At 37.7% G+C, this 23,808-nt stretch overlaps 1 protein-coding gene across 8 annotated transcripts in view; it reads right to left on the reverse strand.

Annotated features, from left to right (window-relative positions):
• The window catches only part of Rbpms (RNA binding protein, mRNA processing factor), a 169,977-nt gene that overhangs the window by 72,300 nt on the left and 73,869 nt on the right, over positions 1-23,808 (reverse strand). For all 8 annotated transcript variants that reach the window (XR_004517854.1, XM_033765385.1, XM_010622008.2 and 5 more), the window contains exons 2-4: positions 17,111-17,188; positions 14,194-14,232; positions 13,219-13,281 (exon numbers count right to left, since the gene is read on the reverse strand). Coding sequence is in view for 7 of the 8 variants with exons in the window: in XM_033765385.1 (XP_033621276.1) it covers positions 13,219-13,281; positions 14,194-14,232; positions 17,111-17,188 (180 nt within the window). In the remaining variant the exon portion in view is untranslated. The remainder of the gene's footprint in view (positions 1-13,218; positions 13,282-14,193; positions 14,233-17,110; positions 17,189-23,808) is intronic.

Consider the following 23,808-nt stretch of genomic DNA (forward strand, 5'->3'; position numbering starts at 1 on the left):
ATAGCATTTCCTGTTGACCAGGCCATTTCCTCAAATGCAACATCAGTGGCTGGCTTTGAGAGTGAACTGCAGCATTCAAACCCACTTTCACCACTAAGCCAGAGGGGTGTGCTTAAAACCTTACAACAGAATGAGTAGTACCAGCAATGGAAGGACTACAAAAGGTGGGAGATAATGGTCTTGATGGTAGAGGTAGTGAGAAAGCCATTTCTCCAGAAGGATCATTGATCATGGTTAATTATAGTGATGATTACAAAAAGAGACACCCAAGTCAGGATTACAAATAATTTTGTGGAGCCTCTCTGATTTGCAACTGTGGGAATCAGGACTCCGGAGCCTGACTGCCTGGATTCAAATACCACCTCCACTGCTAACCAGGATATGTTGCTTAATCATTCTGTATTCAATTCTATTTCTTCAGGTTGAATGAAAAATTACATAAGCTCATATAAACACATTAATATGTGGCCTATGATAAATATTAATCTCTGTAACTTAGTGCTTATTGGCCATGGAGTTACTTCTCTGAATACAAAGTGCTAGTTTCTCTTTCCCTTTTAGAGAAACTCTTCTGTGACTTGTAGAAGAGAAGGATGAAATCCAAGCTCTGCTGTCAAACTGCCCCAAAGGAGAGGACAGAGAATTTTTGAGCTGTTGTCCAATGATTTCATTTCCTACAAAAGAAAGCGAAGTGCATCCTGCTTTTCCTGCCCTGTTTCTGTTAGGTCAGAGTTATTTCCTGTGGGCCTGGCCAGTAACTACAGACACTGGATACCTTTGTAGAGAACGAGGCAGACATCCTCTGGATGTACATGGGCCTCTGTCAGACTTGACGGTCCACCCAGCTAAACTGATTTCTTGCCCACTAAAGCACATTTACTTTCTGTTAGCCAGCCATCTGTGTACATAACCATGCCTGAGGAGAATCTGCTTTGTATAGGGTGACTATAAAGTCATGACAGGGCCTTTGAAGAAGCTATAAACTCAATCTTTAACATGTCAACAGAATCAAGAGTTGAGCAAAGTTTATTTTTCGAAGGGTTGCAAGGGCACGATTATTTGAACTTCTGCCTCCACGTTCTCAAACTATCCTGAAAAGGATGACTGAAAGACACAGACACTGACAATGACAGGAAGGGGCTGTCTCCAAGCCAAATACAGTGAGTTATCCATTAAAGCAGTATTTTACAGTGACACTTTGAAATAGATAGTATTACATGGAAAGAAACAAGGCCAGAGTGCGGATGGTACTCTTTGAATTAGCAATACTGATGTTAACTTTTTTACTCTTGAGGATTTTGAAGGTAGAGAGGTTAAATGCTCTGGGGAAGGGATGAAGGCACATATCTTGGAAATCTTAACACATAAATACCAAACATGGCTGGGACTGCTGCTATTCCTTTGCATCATAAAAGTACTCACTGCCTCCCCTGTTTACATCTATTGGGGCAATATACTTCTGTACCTCAAAAAGAGTCCCTCTCTCCCCTTTGCACAAATGCCTTTTACCCCTGCTACTTACACAAATAAAAGCAGCAGCATAAATGAAGCTAACGCCTCAGCTGATCATAGTGTAACTGCATTAAAAGGCGTAGATCCTTGGATGTGATAATCCCATCACAGGGTGGGGGTAGACACGGGTCTACACTATAATTTTCAATTTAATAAAGTTTTGACTGTAAGAAGATATGGGCAACGATATAAAAAAAAAAAAATCAACCAACTTTTAATGGTCCATACTTGCCTGATGTTGGTGCAAGATACTGAATACAAAATAAAGCTCAGAATTTTGATGTCAACTTCACTTCTTTGGGAAATCAACCAAGAAAATCTGTTTTAACGAAGAATTTCTCTATATTCAAGAAAGCCCTTATGGTGCCACAACAAAAATTTCAGAGTTTTGTAACAGCCTAAAGAAATGTAGGGTGAAAAACATTCTCTATCAGATTGACTAGATTATGGGATTCACTTGTGTTAAGTTCCCATTATGTACTTAAATCACAACCTTAATTTTTAGTTAGTCTACATGTGAACAAGGAAAAACTAGAAAACAAATGCCTTTGTCATGAAGTGTATGTGATGAAGAAGCAAGGGTATTTATGTGCAAATTCACTGTTAACTACACCTTAAAAATAAATCTCTAATTAAAAGCATCACCTTGCATAAGGCTACATATGTTCTCATACAGTCTCTGTAGCACACAAAGCCTAGTGTTTTTGTTTCTCTGTTTTGATATAGGGTAATGCTTTGTATTTCAGGCTGGCAGTGAACTCACTATGTAGTAGCCCAGGCTGGCCTCAAACTTGAGGTGGTCCTCCTGTCTCAGCCTCCTGAATGCTGGGATTACCACATCTGGCCACAAAGCCTTTTAAACTGGAAAGAGATGAGTATCAAAATGCTAATTTCATTTCCAATTTTGAGAAGGTTTATAGGTATCCAGAATGGTGTTTTTCCATAGAAAAGAATTATGACATCTTGTAATTAGTGGAAAGATTTACAGGATCTTGCATCTAATGTGTTTTATGTTTCTACCCAACAAAATAATGGACAATAAGTCTATGAATGTTCTTTATAAATTTAAATATATAGGGCTGGGGATTTAGCTCAGTGGTCCCACGCCTGCCTCCCAAGCTCAAAGGTCCTGAGTTCAATCCCCAGTACCAAAAAAATAGATATAGACTCTCATAATCACAGAAGCCAATGTATCTGTGTCTAGGGTGAAAAACATGTGAAGAATAAGTTCTACTTGTGAGATGAGCAGGCTAACACAATTTAACAGGTTCTTTCGCTTAGCTTCACCGGAAGTCCACCTCAGGTCATCTGAGGACCATTTTAACTTCCTGTATATGCTTGAAGGGAGTTTTTATTAGGGATGGTGCTGAAGAAAAAAAGGCAGGAAAGAGGAGAGAATAATAGTGTTGACATAAACAAAATCTACAACTGAAAAAAGACAGTTACCTAAACTTTCCAAAACCATTTTGAAAAGGCTTCTATTTAAAGATCAAACGGGAACCACAACAGGTCTGCAAATATATTTTTACAGCCCTGTTTCTGCTTCCCAGCTTTTTAGCAATGAAATTCCCCAACCTCAAAAGGTACACTCCCACACTGTGCAAGAAAACTTTAAGAAATGTTAATGAAGTTAAATTTCAAAAGGAGAAAAATACACCTTCTTTTCAGATTTTCACTCACAAATGAATACAAAAAATTCCCTAGAAAAAGTTCTATCACATTTTTAAAATTAAGAATTGAATACAATGTCTTTGTAGCCTCAATTTTACCAAGGATTAAAAATGAGAGCCATTTATACTAAATTATTTACCGATCTTCAAAGTCACTGACACCAATTCAGCACCTTATTCCTTGGTGGAGCGGGAGGTGGGGAGTGGAGAAGAGAGGAAATAAAGAAGTTAGGCTTGCTTCTTAGAACTGTTTTAAAAAAGTGCCTTCTAACCAAGAATTTGGAGCTTAAGCAAGAGTTAGTTGAAAAGAATGTAAACAGTCAAGCCCAAACTTCGGAAGTTCACTGCAAAGTACTTCCTGTGTTGCAAAGAGAGCCAAAACAAAGTAAGGAAAATCCTCCTCTCACCTCCAAGTAATTTCAATCAGCCCTATCATTCCACTCCTTAGCCACACTGGAAGACAACTTACTGGGGATCAGATAGAGCTGAGGTTCCCTCTCTACAAAGAGTTCTCTGCAGAAAAAACTCTAGTAATTCCAAGTTGAACTGGAATTTGAAACGGACAAACGGGCACATAAACCAGGTAGTATAATTGTGAGAGGAGGACATGTTCATTTGGTTTCCAATCTTTTATAGACTTCAGAATATTAAGGAAAATACTGTAACTATGGTTACCTAAGGAGCTCCAAGGAAGGGCAGATGAATCTAATTATTAATTATATTCAGTGTTTAGAAAAACTCCCAACAAGCCTACTGGCATTTGGGGTTCCATGCAAATTATTTTCTAAGACTTTTCCCTCTTTCTCAAGCACTCTACCACTGAGCTACATCCTAGCCAAAGAAATTATGTTTCAAATATTCTGTAGGAAAGGATATTTTAGAAGTAAAAAACAGAATTTTGTGAAGGTCATCATCCTTAGTTGTTCACATTTTTAGCTTTATTGAGTTCTAGGTGATATAAAACTCATCTTCTTGGGCCAGGGATTTAGCTCAGTGGTGCTGTGCCTGCCTTGCAAACACAAGGTCCTGAGTTTGATCCCCGGTGCTGGAAAAGAACAAGGAGGGGGGGATTCAAGTTATACAAAAACTGATCTTATTACCCATTCAGCTAGGAATGATCAACAATATATTAAAAAGAGGGAATTTTAGAACCAAAGAGTCCAAAATCAGTATCCGCGAGAACTTGGATTTAAACTAAGTCACCCGAAACTAAGTCACACCGTTCAAACTGGTTATCAAGAACACACAGGTGTATGCCTGTAATCCTAGTACTCTAGGAGAGAATAGTAATTTAAAGCCCAGACTGGGCAAGTTAGCTATACTCTCTCAAAATAAACAAAAGGCTCTGGGGATGTACCTCAGTGCAAAGCCCCTGGATTCATTCTCAAAAACAATACACCAAGACCACATACTTGGGGCTGGGGGTTAATCAGTTTAGGGATTTGGTACCTTTTTCTTACATGTGCAAACTCACTAATGGCAATGTTATGTACAAATATACAAAACACTTTAAATATATCAAATGCACAATATGATCATTAAATTTATGATCACTAAATTTTAAATTTAACGGTAATATTTTTTGAGTGAGCAGACAAAATTTGACTATCTTTATAGATAAATCAAGAGGGCATGGCAAGGGATAGCTCAGTGGCACCACTCCTGCCTGGCAAATGCAAGGTCCTGAGTTTGATCCCTGGTACTGAACAAAACAAAGCATGCAGTATTTGGGGGAAAAAAATTATCTCGGTATAGTTACCTAGATTATCCAGAAACCTAAAAGTCTTCCTTCACAGTTTTGTCATTTATTCAGTACGCGAAGGTGAGTAAAGGACCAGATTTTTTCATAAACTTTTTTCATAAAATACATCTATAACCAGTAACTCTCAGTAATTGTACCTTCTATGAAATGTTATTTTATTAGAACATCACTACATTTGCCTTTTAAGTAAATACCAAAACTGTACGAGGAATTCTACTGTATTTTGTGTTGGATCTATTTTAAGGTATTTTTAAAAGTTGTACAGAAATAATGCTTTTATATTTGGCTTGTTTTTGCACCCGTGCTTATAATCTAATGTTTGCAAATACAACATGAATTTCTTTCCATGTGAACTTATTTTTATATCCCACAATGTTTTGAAATTACTCTTTAAATCATCTGCATATTCATTTGATTGATGTCTTGTATAAGATAAAATGTAAGAGATCTATTGGTCACCAATTTACAAATGGAATTTTCTCCCACCTATCGTTCTGGGGAAATTATTTTATCTTTCCTTAACCCTAAATATTATAATAGCACACAGTGTACAGGACAAACCACTTAAGACTGTTTTCTGCAGTGTCCATGCTATTCAGGGCATTGCCTCAGCATTTCATACTATCCCCTACTGAAATGTACCACTGAACTTTTGAAAAAGAAAAAGATTTTAGTCTAAAAATAAATAGATACCAGCCTTTTTTGGATATCATTTTACAGATTAGACATTAAATGACCTTGTAATGTTCATTAGAATTCAGTTTTCTCTTCTTTCTCCTATTCTGTTATGCACTATACAGATATTTCTTTATATTCTAGAAATATTTATTCTCTTCTCACCTACTTATTTTATACATAAACCTTTCCTAACGCCTGGGGGTACGGCTCAGCAGTTATTTAGGGTGTGCAAGGGTATGGGGTCAATCCCCAACACCAAATAAATTCATTTTAAAAATGCCTATTATTTATGATTTTCATTACAATTTTTTTAATGTAGCCAAGTAATAATCACAATGGCTATAAAAACATAAAAGCTGATGACTCACTTTAAAGAAAATGCCTTGTATGAATATACTGAGTATAATAATGGAAAAATGCCCTGTCAAAACAAACTATTCCACTTTGATGGGGTTGAGTGTCAACACTCCCCCAAATGTAAAAATGTTTAAATGAATTTCATTTCCCCTATTAAAATCACATGGAAACTCCTTATAGAGTATCAGAAATATTAAGCCTCTGTGCATAAGAGTTGGGCCTCCAGTCACTATGATGGAATGACCTTTAACTCTAAAGCAAAGGAAATCAGCAAACAATGATTTAAGGCTCCAAAATATACTGCTGGGCAGAAAGAAACCTAGTGATGGCCTGAAGAATCAAGACTTTTGTTCCAAAACTAGCCTGACACCTTTGCAAAAAAAAAAAAAAAAAAAAAAAAAAAAAAGGTCTTACGTCTTAAAGAGTAAATATAAACTCATTCTTTACTCTCCAAGTTCCACAAACACTAACTATATTCTCTACTTATATTTACAATACAGGGAAATTAGATACTGAGCATTTTCTTTACTATCGGAAGAACCATGCAGAAAAGGCAAGATCAAAAGAGGTTTCACTTTAAAAATACACTTCAAATGAATTTAAACAAGTAGATCCTCAAAAAAGGCCACAGGGAAAGTTCTGAGAGCAGTTTCACACAGCCCAGTGTTATATGATTAATTTTCATCTACAGCAAAGCTAAGTGAACTTGAGATTTCCACATGTGCTTGACACTGGGATATACACTACTTTAAAGGATGTTTCTAGCATTTCTAGCTACTTTTCCTTCTTCCTTAGGGTTGCTTTTACTACTGCTGCACTTTCCAGCATACTACTAAATACTGAAATTCAAGTAACATATTTCTTCAGGCAAAGATTAAGTGAGAATCTGACAAATTTTTTATAACTAAGTAAAATATATATTTTTTTTCTTCAGCACAACTCTTAAATCCTGTGCTATACTATCTTAGGGAGGTGTGAATACGAACCAAGAAATGCAAGGCCATCATAAACAGATCAGAGTAGAGAACAGAAAAAATCTGGACAAACCCACTACTGCGCACTTGCAAACTAGGGCCTTAAAAAACAAAAAGTCATATTTGGGTTATAAGTCTCTTTTGGTAGTGGCCAAGTCTATTTTTCGTGGTAAGTCTATTTTAATTTAGGGATGGGGGTCAACTAAATTGTGCAGGTTTTCAAGGCGAAGTAGGTTCATGCTCTAGAAAAAAACAAAGGCCCAATAGCCACACACCCTGGGCTCTGTATCAGCTCAGTCCTATGACCCAATCTTATGATGTCAAATGGCTACTTTAAAAGACGGCAAGACAAGGGCAAGCAGTTATAAACAGATTTAACAGATAAACACTAGATCAGACTCATGATCTCATCTGGCAGTCATGCGTATTTCCCATCCAAAAATCCCAGCTAGGTTCTCACTAACTGAGCTTTTCAACCACTCTGAGCAACATGCTTAAGAGAAACTTAGGGAAGAAAAATTTAAAACTGGTAAGAAACATATTGACATGGTCCCTAGTCGGGGGAAGAGGGCTGAGATAGGCCATCTGGATGCTTGCATACAGGAAAAAATTTGTTTAATGGAAATAATTCACCTACTTCACAAGCTGTATAAATATTAAGATCAAAAGTCTTAACGGGCACAATCTGTCAGGAAAATCTATGATACAGGAAACAGAGGATGACATACAGCCATCTGTCTAACCAAAGCCAAAAGGTCTTTGTGTGCCCATTGTCTGCCTCCACTCCCCTAGTATACTCAGGTTTGTACAATATGGCGCCCCATCTTTCACCTAAGAAAGTGTATTCATAGCATAGATTAAGTTTAGAGCACTGGCAAATCTGCTCAGTGATTTGTAAGACCCCATCCATTTCTCAGATAAGGAACCTACCATAGGACTAATGAATCAAATATACCAAAACTGGCTGAAATTATGTGTAAGGTTGGAATCACTGTGATATAAATACCTTTAGCGCTTACCTCAATACCAAGGATTTATGAAGATGAAAAGTTTTTCTCATTATATAAGTTGTCTTTTCAACTTATGATACATCAAGTGTTTTTGAAACCATGTTTTCTTAGACATTATTAAGCTTTTATAAAATTATTTGACCACCCTGTTCATTCATCAAATTTCTCCAAATATCGACACACACACACACACACACACACACACACACACACACACACGGTAAATTTGTCTTAATTCTTCTACTTATTAACATAGCCTTGATTTCTTTGGAAGTTTGAATGACAGCCACATTTTTCTTCACAACAAAACTTCTTTTCATTCCACAATCTATGTAGTCCTTGAAAAAATTTATTTATGTCACATCTTATTAGTTTTTTTTTGGTACTGGGGATCGAACTCAGGTTCGGTGCTTGTGAGGCAGGCAGCAGAACCACTGAGCTAAATCCCCAGCCCTTGTCACATCTTATTAAATGAATCATCCAAGGGTTGGGCTTTCCCCTTCTGTTATCTACTAATAGAAAAAACAAACTGATAATGGGTAACACAGTTCTATTAATTAATCCCATTATTTAAAACTGTTGTTAAACATTTTAAGTCATGTAGGATTCCAAAAGAACTCAAATCCACCATTGCAATAAGTTAAAAATCATTTATCAATCATCTTATAAGAATTTCACATTTAGAATAATTATAATTTCTTTAAAATCAGAAAACAAGATTAGTAAGGACAGAGAGAAACTGGAATCCCCTCACATAATGTTTGTGAGAATGTAAAATGGTACAACAGTTATGGAATCCATAACGCTACATGTATGACGATCACATTAACCAGAAATTCCTCCATACATAACCAAAGTAATTGAGAATGGGGTCAAGACACTGCAAACCAATGTTCACTGCAGCATTATTCACAACAGCCAATGGAGGAAAGCACAAACAAAATACTGCACGTATATCCATAAAAAAGAATGACAGGGCTGAGGATACAGGGTAAGCTATGAGGCTGTGGAAAAAAATTTTTATATTCTGCTAAACGCCAAAACATGGATGGCTGTCAAATCATTACGCTAAGAAAGAGAAGAAACAAAAAACAGACATTTTAATATTTAGAATAGGCAAATTTACAAGAGACAGAAAGTGGGTTAGGGGTTACCAGGGACTAGGGGGAAGGTGGATTAAGGAGGCATTACTCAATGGCTACAGAAATTTTACTTGGGTTAATGAAAATGTTTTACAAATAGCTAGTGGTAATGATTGCACAACATGATGAATATGATTAATGGTACTGAATTGTTACCTAAAAACTACCAACATGGCAATTTTTTAACACATATTTCCCCAGAATTTAAAAGTAACAGGCCGGGTGTGGTGGCGCACACCTGTAATCCCAGAACTCGGGAAGGCTGAGGCAGGAGGATTGTTGTGAGTTGGAGACCAGCCTGGGCTACATAGTGAGTTCCAGGTCAGTCTCAACTATGTAGTGAGACCTTGTCTCAAAAAACCAAAAAAAAAAAAAAAAAAAAAAAAAAAAAAAGTAACATACTATACCAAACACACTGAACTTTAACTTTAAAGGGGGGAAATTGTATGGTACATGAACTGTATCTTAATAAAGCTCCTTTAAAAAAAATATACTGATAATTACACATCACTTTGATCAGTAAGTATACAGCTTGAGTGTAAGGCAAATTATTGCATTAGTTTAAGCAATGTGTAGTTTCAGAGGCAAGTGCAGTGTACCTGAGTCTGTAACCTCTCAAAGTTCTTTGGACAGCCAATTTTGAGTGTAAGAGAAAGTCTGTTATAGAGCTATTCATAAGCGTGATCATATTGAAGTCTGTGATCTGAAATGTTAGATGTAAATCACTCTTAATCATTAAAACAAAATTTCTTCTAATTAATGGGGTCCTCACAATTGGTGCAAATATCCAGAAATGTATTATTCTACCATCTGTTCATGGTCTTTTATGTTTGGACTTGCTCTGCTTTTTAAACTTTTTACCATTTTCATAAATCAGAATTCTTGGTAAACCAAGCTAACTTCAGGTATCACTATATTTGATTTACCTTTCAATATTATAAACCTTCAAAGTAAACTGATCTGGGGCCCGGGTTTTAGTTCAGTGGTTCCACCGCCTGCCTCACAATGCAAGGTCCCAAGTTCAATCCCCAGTACAAAAAAAAAAAAAAAAAAAGGTAATTTGATCTGTTAGGTTATCAGCTGTGTCTTCCATGGAAGGAGAAATTATAGCACTGACTGTATATAAATTATAAATGTGATACTTTGCTCTCAAGTTAAAGAATGGATAGGATTTCTAATCATGTGGATTTATGAGACTACAAACAACCTGAAGGCAAGTCTGGGGTTTGGGCTATTATTAGCCTAACTTTGGACACTGGACTATAAAAACAAAACAAATTATATTTACTTGGTTTGAGTAATGCCTAGAGAAAAGTTCAGTATTAAAACTTAATTCAACCTAACAGGTCTTTCCAAAATACTACGAAAGTAACTAAAGCAGTCTTAAACTGGCCAAAACAAAACAAAAATATTTAATGGATTGAAAAATCAATTATTCTGGGAAAAGACAAATTAACACTAACAACTGAACCAAAAAGTAACACAGAGAATACCAACAAGAAAAAAATCCCCAAACATGGACAAGCAGTTCCAACCACTGTGAACCATTCTATATAGATTTTCAGGATTGAGCCTTAAGTTTCTCAATAGTGGAACCAAACAAAACATTACAACAGTGCACTCTCCCAAAAGGAATTCCTGGAAAAGCTTTCAAGAGAAGCCTGAACAAATGACAAGAAAAAATTCTGTAGTGGTTCTGAACGTATGTTTTTAACTCATCAGTTCAAAAGTTGAGTCTGAAAAGAGCCTAGTATGCCCAGTCACAGGAGAATACATTGTTAACTTCATGATTAAGTGTGTTACTTTGAATGGGCCCATGTTCTCTGCAGAGAGGAACTGCTCCATAATCACATCTCAGACCTTATCATGGCCATTTGTCCTGGATGATGTGAATTTTACAGTCTGTTACTGCCACAGGGAGCACTACTCTGTGGACAGCGCAAGTGACAAGATACTGTATAAAGCATTCAGACCATGAGATGAGAGGCTCACTTGGAGATGACTCCTGGCTGCATTCCCACCCACACTTGCTGGGGTCTGTTTCCCTAATTGTAATAATTGGGGGACTTTAAAGGTACACACAACCTGCAATACATTGTATATGAATTAAAAATGCCAAAAGATTAGCCAGGAGAACATTCCCAATCCATTCCTGAGAAGGTGAAAGCACGCGTTAATTACTCCATAATGAAATATGAAGAAGTTTCCAGAGACGAACAGAACAGAACAGAATTAGACTTCTTTTATTTGGGGTTCTTCTCAAGTAGGAGGCAACATTAATGATAAGGGAGAGGATACCACTAAGGAGCAACAGTTGCTGCCAGTGAGATGAAGGGGGAGCAGAGCACAAGGGAAAGAACATCGTACAACCAGACCAAGGCCCATACAATGGTGACTCGAGTACATGGCAGACGGGCAAAAGGGCTTAAAAACCTCTATTGCACATTACCGTCAAGCACCAAGAAAACTGAAATTCTGCTTCCTGTACTCCACTTAAAATGTATTCTATTTAGAAAGGAAACAGTTTTTGATTATCATTTAAAAACATTAAAGCAATAAACTTCAGTTAATTGTTTAAAAAAAAAAATCAAAGCACCTCCAAGGAAATGAGAGAGTGTTCCTCATGAGGTGACAGAGGTTATGAGTTGCAAGCACCCAGAAAGAAGAGTTCTACATTTAGAAAGCTATCGACCTGATTAGAATAAAGAACACACTGCCTAAACATAACTAATTTGTGGTTTTAAGTTTAAAATTGGGATATACTGAGAAAATCCTGGTTGTGTCCATCCAATGTAAAAATCATAAACTATTTTTTGGGGGGTTTTCTTTTGAGGAGATGAGAATCAAATCCAGGATTTTGTCCATACTAGGGCAAACACTCTTACCAATGAGTTATAACCTCGGACCATAAAATATTTTTTTATATGAAAACATTCAATTGTACACTGTGACTTTCTGTGTGCTATCACTTGATAAAAAAGCAGTTTACACTTTCTTCTGTACAAGAATGCGGTTATTTTGACCAGAAGTCATTTACCCAAATGAAGAGGGGAATCCTTGAGTCCTGAGGTGGTTCCTATGTGATTTACATGAAAAGTGTTTATTCCATTTCTTCTAAGATTATATACTGTTTTTCAAGATTGGGTTATAATGACACCATTATGCTGAATAAAAACTCATATAAAGGCTTTCCCTTTAGCCTCCAAGTCATCAAAATATCAAGCCTCTAACAACCCTCTTTACCTACTCTGCTCAAAGCAGCAGCAGGCAGGGACACTTGCAGGTAACACAAAAACTAGTCATAACTTGCCAAAAGCATACACAATGCACTTGTATTGCAAATGGTCAAATGGACATTTGCCCTTTAGGAAGCAACCTGGACACTCCAACTTGCTTTAATCAACATTTATTCACAGCTGCTTACGCCAACTGCCTCCAGTACTCTAGAGCCAGGCTTTGCTGTGGCTTCTCACCTGAGAGCAACCACTGGGACTAGATTCTGCTTCCTTCCACCTTTCCTTAAGTGGTTTTGATTTTCAACATAGCAGAGGGGGAAGATATTTACTGAACTAGTGCTGAAAAAAGCCACCAAACACATGATGGACAGAACACACACAATTATCTCTACTCAATTACAACCAACTACAATTTATTATATTACAATGCTGAATGTATGGGGAACGCCTTAAATAAAAATGCTTAACACTCAGAATAAAGAGTATGATCTGTTAAAAAAAAAGAGCCACATGCCTTTTGAAAACCTTTGTGCAATAAGAAAAGCCAAGATTTTGAGGCGTTCTTGGCTTAGACGTTCAAGAGGACAATGCTGGAAAGGCTCCCCTCCCTGTGATCTCCACTGGAGATGACAAGCCGCGGGATTCACCACGGGCTGTACTTGGGCTAAGACCTGCATCATCAATTTGTGTTTAAACATTTCAGTAAAAGCCAATGAAAACCATGGAAAAAGCTCTTTAGAGTACTAATGAAGCTGCTGAATCTTTCCTATAAAATTAAGCAGTCACGTTTCATTTCCGATCCAAAGAAGTTGGTTCTTACTACTTCCCATGACATCCTAAGGAAACCCCCTAGATTCTATCATTAGTGTATACTTACATTCAAAGCATTTTTTGCAGCTTCTGCTTCTGAGCGACTGTCAAAACTGACAAAACCTACGGGCTAAGGAAAGAAAGAGAAACATGAAGAAAAAAAAAATCACCAAATATCCACCAAAGGTGATGTCAAACTGAAGAGCTAAGATAAAGAAATGACCACAGGTGATGGGTAGAAAAAGAAAGGCAGTACCAAAGAATCATGACTCAGTGGCTTAGCCAAATTTTTAACATGAATCAAAGGGATGGTGAGGGTGGTCTTTCAAGGACATAGCCAGGGATTTAGAGAATCAAAAAAAAAAAAAATCTAGAGGTGGCTGGGAGGTGAGCAGCAGTGAATAAGGTGATAGAGGAAAATTTGGGTTGGAAAGGTTCTACTTTCCTAAATCAAATTCACTGTACCTCAGTTTCTTCATCTTTTAAAATGAAAAGAGAACCAAATCACCTTTTGGTACACTGTAAGTGCAAGGAATATAATGACACAATGATAAAACCCTGTTTTCTCACTGCATGACCAAATTACATGTGAAAATTTCCATCTCAGATCCTAAGAGATGCCTTTTAAAAATACTGTGTTTAACCAGACATGTAAACCATATCGTTGCAAGTAAACAGGAGTACTTATCCCTTTGGACTTATCTTTCAGTCCAGGAGGCTCTCTGTAAAATAGCTTAATTCTGATGAATCAGAGATAGGTGATTGTCAAGGGTTCAGTTTAAGAAAAAAGAAAAAAGCATACAGGTAATCCAAGAAGCCTGTAGGAACTACTAAAGACACTGATTACTACCTCCTAAACATCCTAACTAGAGATTACAGAACTACAAATTTTCCTGTGCTAATTTACTAGTCAAGGTTGCCTTTAAATTATTAAAGACAAAAAAAAATTAAATTCTAATTGGAATAAAAAAGTTAAGTCTCATCAACACTCCTGAGGAAAATTACAAAAGTGATCACTTACACAAAATTTTGGAATTCTTACCTGCTTAGACGTGAGCTTTATAAGAGAGCCCTCATAGCCCTGAAATTAAAGAACAACCAAGTTTAGCCGAAACCAAAAAGTGGGGGGGGACCAATTAACATCATCCTGCTCACATGAAAATAAGCCGTTTATCGTTACTAATTCTGATTAATGTGTTAAAAGTAAGCTGGTAGAGCAAATCACTTACACACACAAACATGCACATCCCTACTTGGGTACATGGAGATTCGTGCATTTATCTACATTTCTATTCTCTTGCATTTTTTCATGAAATTATACAGTGGCAGGAAAATGGGAATTTATCAACAGATCTTTTTTGTTTTCTTGGTCTAAATAAAAGTAGAGATGTTATAAAACAAGGAGACAGAGGGGGTAATATTTTAATAAGATGGGTCAATGAACATGTTTGACTTGGTCACATATATAACAATCAAACAGTAAGCATATACAAGGTATGATTTATTATCCGAAACTTTAAAACCATGAGAAAATGCCAAGCAGGCAATGAGACTGCATTTTGTTGAGTTCTGCTTACTCAATGAAGCAGCCAGTTTGCAATGTGGTATTCTGATTTCAACATGAAAACTACCCTGTTGGATTTCTACTCTAGTTTATCCTCAAAGGAGATGAAAGTATCCCTTACTTTCCTTACCTCTCTTCTCCCCGCCCCCAACTCTGGTTCCTCAGGATAAGAGTACACCAAGGTGTGTTTATCTCTCGACACAAAAAATGGCTGGTGGCTTGCACTGATGTATGATACCACAGGGAAAGAAAACCACTTGACATGACTGATTGTACTGCACGCCACAGAGCAGAGTCAGATTTGCAGGCCAGGGACTTTAATTCAAGAGGATTGTTAGGAAGGTACCAAGGTCCTGACTTTAGAGTTGATCTCAGCAGGATATAGAGATGTTGGGAGTGATTCATTCTCACATCTTCCCAGCTAAAAACTCCATTACCAATTAGCTACTATAAATATTTTACCTCCAGGGCCTTGAGCTCTCATGAGTGGTCGTGATTCAGTCCTGGCCCTTCCTTTCATCAAGGGGCTCTCTCCTAAAAACCTTGGCAGTTTAAACACTTTGAAGGCTTGGAGGCAAAGTATAAAGGGATATTTCACTCAACTAAAATATCACGGGTAGGGATATACTGTGTTCTAAAGTTACAAAGGCACACTATAGCTTTATACTTTAGAACATGAACAGAGTCAAACATTTGTTTCCTGACCCTGCCATTTAGTATGTGTATAAACTTAAGCATAAGTAATTCAACTGCACCGTTACATTTTTGTCCTTTGAAAAAAGAGGGTGAAACCACTTTAAACAACTGTGATAATTAAATGAGATAATTCATACAAGGGGCTAGCTAATGAAATCCTCATCTTTTCCTCAATGTTGCATTTTGTGGAAATGCATCCCCCTATAATATAACTAATAGCATTTTTTGTCAGGAAGATCAATTACCTTAAAAGATTTCATTTTTGTGCTCGCTTTGGCAGCACATATACTAAAATTAGAAGGATACAGAGAAGATTAAAAAGAAAAAAAAGTATTTCATTCTATAGAGAAAGCTGTCCACTTTATAAAACTGCAGCCCTGCAGAAGCAGCTCAGGAAATTCTATAAAGTCAGCACTCTCTCAACACCACCTTCTCTTCTTTACTAGTCAGCCTTGTACCAAGCCTTTCTGTTGCCTCCCATGCTGTCATGAGGATTTTTATATTTTGCTGTGGCTGTCAAGATGGCGTTATGCCCATTATTACAACGGTGCTTACCGGCACATAAACTGGACTTGAGGTGAACCTGGCTGTTTCGGCAATCTCCTTTCCTCATTTCTAACCCAAATGTTATTTTCAGCCCTTCAATCTGTCTGCCTCAACCAGGATGGATCTTTAACGAGAAACCAAGATTGTCGATCATCTAATCTAAGAGTGGGCACTGCCAGGCACTGCAGCAGACACACAATGTTCAAAACTCAGACCTCATGGACATGGGCCCTGAATTCATGATGTCTTCCAGGCCCATGTTCTGATGAGGTCCAGCTTCCTCTTAACCTCCAAAGGCAAACCTTTAAGGTTTCTTCTTGGCACCACAGTTATTTCAGCCCTAGCCCAACTTCCTGTTAAGGTTTCAATTCTAGCAACATTAAGCATCTCTGAAGTGATTTTATTTCTATAGTAAGGAAAGACAGGCAAATACATTAAATATTTCACTAAATACCAGCAAAAAGATCCCTTGAGTCATACAAAAGTACCCTGGTAAAATCTTGTTTGACGGATGTTTGAAACTTAAGGGTTTTGGCAGTAGAAAAAAATAACAGTGTCAGGTTCTTAATCCAACTCATAAAAGCCTACACTTCTCCAAAGAAGAGTACCAAGAGTATTATTGCAACTAATAAGGAAACCACATACAGATAGAGCTTGACTACATTAAAATTAATTTATAACTTTTTCATGATCTCTACTTAGGAGTGCACACTACACCTGGAGCAGAAATGTGAGATCACTAAGGATCTTCTGCATAGGACGGAGAGCACTAGCGCTGCACACACTGGTGTGTTCCCATCTCATCCAGATCCACATCGGCCAACACTGCTTTAGATTAGTTGTTGAAGGACTAAGGCAGTTTTGATCAACTGTCTAGAAACTGTATACAAGAATTCAGTTGATCCTTTAGTCATTAGTCTTTTTAAATCTTTTTTTTTTTTTTTCTGGCACCAGGGATCAAACTCGGGTCCTTGTGCTTGCGAGGCAGGCAGTGGAACCACTGAGCCAAATCTCAGGCCCTAAATCTCTCTCTCTCTCTCTTTACTGGGTGTTTTGTTAAACTTTTTTTCCCCTTCATTTAAATAGCCCTCATGAATTATGCAGTAGATAGTCTTTTGTATCTCCTATAATTTCTAAAAGACAGAAAACATACCTTAAATGGTCTGAAAAGTAAATAGAGCTCCCGAGGTTTGATATCCAGAGGAAGACCACTGACAAATAGGGTCCGGACCTGGAAAAACAAAATTGAAGAAGTGAGCAACGGTTTGTACAATACAGAGTCTACAGCTCACTTGAAATCTCAAAATCATATTTCTCCAAATATGCATGACTCTTATCAAGTTTGTGGTCGTCCCATGGCACAATGAATAGTCAATGTTAAGACACCATTCGATTAACTCTGACTCTCACAGTTATTTCTCTATGTACTCAGAGTGAATTATGTCCAGCTAAGTTAAAGCTATAGGAACTTCTCCCTTTCCCATCCAGCCACTGCCCATTTCTAAAGTCTGGGATTGTGGGGAGGTTTCATAATATACGACTCCTCTGCTCTAACCAAATGATCACACAACAGGCTTCAAAAACAAAGTAAAATTTTGGTTTCCCCTGGTCATCTTGCTACTGCTCCCCTCAATGACACTAATTACAATAAATTTAATAAAAGGAGAATAGGAAATAGGGAAAAAAGAATCTTTACAAAAGGGTAGGGAACCAAGATACAGAGAGGAAAGAGGGAAAACAAATATAAAAAGAGTAAGATATGTTATATACCTGTACCAATTCCCCCCAATGAATGTTATTATATAGTAGGAATGTGTAATAATAAAAATAAAGAAAAATAAATAAATGTAAAGGTACAATTAGTAATCTAGCACATTTAAATAGACACCAAACTGTATAACTGACCTTGCTTAGTTTTCGTACTGATTGCTTTTACCATTGTGCTCTCCTATTGCACAACCAACACAGATGCTCATTATATACAAGGTACATGCTAGATGGCACTGGTAAAAATCATTCAAGACATCATATGTGCAAGGCACAGGGCACAAACTTCTACTAACACACAGAATACAGATGACATACACAGCACCAGAGAAAGCATATTAGTATCTAAATGGAAACTTAAATGACAGATAGGATTTTACCTGAGGAAGATGAAGGTGAGGTGAGCTGGGTAAGAACCACAGGCAATGAAAAGGACTACGCAGTGATGTACAGGAAAACACACAGCACTCTGGGGACAAGGTGAAGCAAGACAACAGAGAATTTGGAGGCAAGCCACAGGGCACATCAAAAGACCACCTCAGAAATCCAGTCTTGATTCAACAGGTAAGGAGGAGCCACTGAACTGAAATTACCACTTTCTATTCCTCTATTCAAGTTGATACACTGTGACTGACCTCTTCATTAGAAGATAACATGCTGCCTTTTAGAGAAAAATATAACACTCAACTGTTAATCATGCTAAATATAAATGTTTTTCCCAGGCAGATGTGGTTGTGCATGCCTGTATTCCCAGGAGTCAATAAACTACAGCATGAGGATCAGAGTTTAAGGCCAGCCTGAGAAACACAGCAATTTCAGGACCATCATGAGCTACACAGCAAAACCCTATCTCAAAGTTAATTAACTAACTGAAAATTCTACAGTGAGAAACAGGAAGAATCTTTCCCAGATTCCTAACACTTTCCACTGATTCCACTTGTACAGAAGCACAAATCAGGAGGGAAGGACCTTCTACAGTACACAGTAATGTCAGAATTCTGCTGCTTTATTGTTTAAACAGCTTTACTGATAGTATAATTGATATACAACAAACGTATACCTTCAAAGTATACAATTTTGATGTGTTTTGATGTATGACTAACCTGTAAAATCATCATCATTAAGATACCCATCAACAGGCTGGGGATTTAGCTCAATGGTTCCAGCGCTACCTGCCTCGCAAACACACGGTCCTGAGTTCCGATTCCCATAACCAAAACAAAAGAAAAACAAAGATAATCCATCCTCTCCAAAAGTTTCCTCATTCCCTATAATCCTTCTTCCCAAAGTGTCCTACATGGCCCAAACCTAGGCAATCACTGGTCCTTTTTGTCACTGAAGATTAGTACGCATGTTCTAGAAGTTTACATACATGGAATCCGAGTATGTATTCATTTTGTCTGGATTCTTTCATGTAACCTAAAATGAAATTTATTCGTATTATTAAATGGATTCATGGTATATTATATTTTATTACTGAGAAGTATTCTGTTGCATGGATATACCAATTTGTTATTCATTGCACTGCTGACATACATTTAACATTTCTAATTTTGAGATTTTATAAACAGGTACAAACATTCACTATGGACTTTGTATGGCTGTATGTTTTATTTCTGGATATTTACATGGAGAATGGTTTCATATGGTAGATATATGCTTAACTTTCAAAATCTGTCCTATTCCTTGCTTTATTGCACAGAACATGCTAAATGTTCTATGTGCATTTGGAACAACTGTGTGGTGGAATAGTCTAGAAATGTAAACAAAGTTGCTTTTATTTTTTGTTTTGTTTTTATGTTTTGCCTATTCTTTTGCTCCAAATTTGTCACAGGTAAGAAAGGTTCTGGGGCAGAGTCTTTATGAAGTTGCTACTGACCATGAGGGAATCCTGCCTCCTGGGCCGTCCACCCACCTCTCTTTTCATGGTGTGCCAGGTGAACACTATATGTTCAATCTGTGGGCACTGAGGGGTTCCCACTACACCGCCGGTACTGTCAGGTGCTGCCTTGACTGCAGACATTTCCAGAGAAATAACATGATAAGCAGATCCAAAGTTTTAAACACCGGAACAGCTTATGTCTGGCAATGCACCTTAGCTATCACTTAGGATTTGAGGAGCCAGTCTAGGAATAAATCATTTATAATATTTCTCAGGGGCTCAGTTACAGAATGCTTGCCTAGCATGTAAAAAGCCATGTTGTTGTTCTAAAGAAAATCACTTTATACAAACTTGTAAGTCAAGCAATCCACCAACAAAACTCACTAGAAATCTAAGGATTATCAAGATTACTTAATGTAAGGACAATCTAGATTACATAACAGTTGTTACACAGCCAATAAAAATCATGTACAAGGAAAACATATGCATGGTTCAATTTTATTCTGTAACGCAGCATACAAAATCATATACAACATGTTTTTGGAAGAAAAAATACACTACAAGTTATATATCTAAGAGTTTCTGTGATTTAATCATGAGTGGTAGAATAACAGTGATTTTAATGTTTTTCATCAGCTTCCTGTTTTCTTTTTATAATAAACACCGATTAAATATTGTTAAGTTTATTTTGTTACATTAAGAATTGCCTATTTACTACCTGATTTTCCTAAGGCCAAGAAAAAAGTATTTTTATTAATGTAAATTGTGAAGTTTATGGAGGAAACTTTTCTTATGTAATCATTCCAGAATGAGATGTCAGAGATTCTTAGCGCCTGAATAAGATGGCTAGGAATGGGGGTGGGAGTAGGGGAGGGGTGGGAATCTAGGTTTGCTACTTACCTACAGATGCTAAGAGCCTCAAAGCACTTCATTTAAAGGTGGACAAGACAGACAGTTCCTAGAATCTAGCACACCCAAAGTACACTACTGTCTCAGAAATCTGCTAGCACTGGGTGAGGTTGTACACACCTGTAATCCCAGCATCCAGGAGGCTAAGGCAGGAACACTGCATCTTCAGTTTGAGGCCAGCCTGGGCTACACAGTGAGTTCAAGACCAGCCTGAACTACCAAGTGAGACCATGTCTCAAAAAGAAAAAAACCCGCTGAAGTATTTTATCTAAGAGAGATCCACCTCCCAAAGAATAGGTAGACACACAAGAGTAAGTAACTCTTGAATATTTGGATTACATGTTTGCATCCAAGTACAAGTTACTTAAATCTAACAGCATATGTTTGGAATCCTTCCTAGATCATCTCAGACTAGGAAACTAAGTCATCCATTTTAAAAGACAACCCAAATGAGTGAAGAAAGAAAAACTAAGTATTTAACTCATGTTTTTCTATGGTAACTGGAGACTAGAATCAAAGGGATATTTGAAAACATTGTCTTTTCCTTACTCGTTTGTTTTTTTGTACCAGGGATTGAACTCAGGACCTTGTGCTTGTGAGGCAGGCTGAAAACTACTGAGCTAAATTCCCTGCCTATCTTTACTCTTTACACTATCATATAAGTATGGTATTTATATTTATATGAGCCATTACAGGGCAATGGATTCTGGATTTCAGCTTTGCTAAGATCTATGGAAGTCACACAGACAAGACAGGATTCTTATCTACACAGAGGTTATGTCTATAAAGGAAACTGACAATGTGTGTGACCATATCAGGAACCTTATTAGTTCAGTCACAAAATGACCAATAAAAATGCTAAGAGTCGGGGCCTGGGATTTAGCTCAGTGGTTCTGCTGCCTGCCTCACAAGCACAAGGACCCAAATTTGATCCCTGATACCTGCGCGCCCCCTCCCAAAAGGAATGCAAAGAGATAAAAACAATACAAAAAAATGTTTTTAATTCCCTAAAATAAGAAACAAATAATTCCAAATGAACTTCATACTAGGTCAAATCGTTATCCAGGGCAGCCCTTGGTTTATCAGCAGCATCTATGAACACAGATGTGTCTGGCATTATGCCTTTAACATCCACAGATGTTTACACAACACATGGGAAAACACATTTCTTAGTCAAGGACACTGTATGCTTCACAGAAGTTTAGGAGATGAAGCTGTTGACAGATAAATCCCAAGAGAGCCTAATGGATTTTGTGGCTATACCTTCAACTTCATTTTTATCCCAACAGGACTAAAAGAATAAATGCTAGTAGACATTGGCTGTGTAGGTCAGAAAAGCAGATTTTGGGTTCAGCCATTACGTAGTATTACTACAGAAGACAGTTAGATTTTGGATCTTACTGGCACTGCCAGCCCACACCAGGAAAAACAAGCTGCATTTCAGTGTCCTGCTTCTCATGTAATAAACTCCAGTTCAATTAATAAAATCACTGAGCTTCCCTGGACACAAAGGTAAAACTGGACCCTGAAATGGAAAGGCCCTATTTTAAACAACAAACATGCCTTTTTGTGTTGATAATATATAGATTTCATCATATGGATATGTAGACGAAATCATCCACACACATCGTTCTCAACCAGCTGTCCTACCTGCCCAACATACAGTGTCCAAAGGCTATGGCCATTTTGGGTGTATGTTTTAGTTCTTTATAACAAGGTTTTCAGGATCATCTCTAGTTTGTCTAAGCTGGACTCTTCAGGTTCCCTTTAAAACTCAGAATAGAGAAAGGCATTTTCTCACTTTCCACAGACCTATCAATAACCGTATTTGAAACATTTGGAACCTTTAAAATAGTAAAACTCATGATAGTGTATCAGTGTTGACCTATCTCTCTACAAGTTTTCTCAATTTATCACTCTCTCAGACCCATAAACGTGGGCTTTAAAAGCAGCTTTCAAAGGTGCTGTATGGGGCCAAGGATTTAGCTCAGTGGTGCTGCCACCTCCCTCAGAAACACGAAGTCCTTGGAGCTGCCATCCTCCAGCACCCGGAAGGTAGCCTGGGCCCCAATCCTTGGGAAGGAGAGCCACGCCCTCTCCCGCCTGGAGCTGCCATCGCTCCAGCACCAGGAAGGTAGCCCCTGAACCCCGATACCCCACTCTGCAGAGGCAGAGATGGTCATAAAGGGTATTTTTCTGAGTTCCCAACTTTGAACATCTTTAAAGAAAGGGCGTGGGAAACCTGTAATAGAATGTTGTGGAGTTCAACCATTCAGAAGATTAGGGAACTCAATCTGGGCCTTGCAGCCCGAGGTCAGTCTGCGTCATGGGGTTCAGTCATCAGCTAACTGAGATCAGGGGTCTTGCATCCTCGCTCTGTCTGAGCCATTAAATGGTAAATACACTGTATTTAATTTTGTTCACTGCAGACATGTTCTGGACTGCTTCTTGATTTCAATTTAATTCAAATGATTTAAGGGTGATAGACTACTGACTACCACAGGTGGTCAGTTTCCAAGTTGTGCTTGATCATAATGTGTTGCTGACTGCATCAGTGGGGCTTGTCAGTGTCCAAGTTGTGCTTGATCTTAATGTGTTGCTGATTGTATCAGTGGGGCTAAAGCATTGTGGATGATTTGATGATCTGTTTTCTCTGATGTTATGAAGATGAGAATGTCTGTGGGTCGTTAGAGACTCAGAAGCTAGGGCGCAACTATATCAGGAAGATTTGAGTGATAACCCAGTGATTAAACCAAGGACAGCCCAAAAACAAAAATTAAAATGAGAAAACACTTAAGCAAGACACAAGGACAGACTTCCAGTTAACCAATGGCAAACAGTAGGGCAAATGAGGATGAAAAGGCCGATAGTGAACCACCAGGACACCCTGAACTCAAAGCACAGGAAGTAACAAAACAGATCAATCAGGCTCTAGAAAAATTCAAAACAGAAATAATTTCCCAGATAACCATAGAGATAGTGAGCAAAATGGAAGTCGTGATTCAAGACTCTGGAGCAGAAACTGACAAAAAACTAGATGAGCTCAGGACCACGAGAGAAGCCAAAGGCCCAGCATAAGAAAGAAATGGAAACAATAAACACCCAACATAGGAGAGAAAGGGAATCCATAAAACAGATTCAAACAGATCTCCAGGAGATTAAACACTCTATTGAAAGTGTACACAACAGAATAAAAGAATGCGAAGATAGACTCTCAAATACAGAAGATAAGATTGCAGTCAGTGACTGTGAAAAGAGAGGTCTCTTAAAAACAGTAGGGGATCATGAGAAAT

The sequence above is a fragment of the Fukomys damarensis genome, unplaced genomic scaffold (assembly GCF_012274545.1).
Source record: "Fukomys damarensis isolate Sample0158 unplaced genomic scaffold, DMR_v1.0_HiC HiC_scaffold_18, whole genome shotgun sequence".
NCBI classification, from domain to species: Eukaryota; Metazoa; Chordata; class Mammalia; order Rodentia; family Bathyergidae; genus Fukomys; species Fukomys damarensis.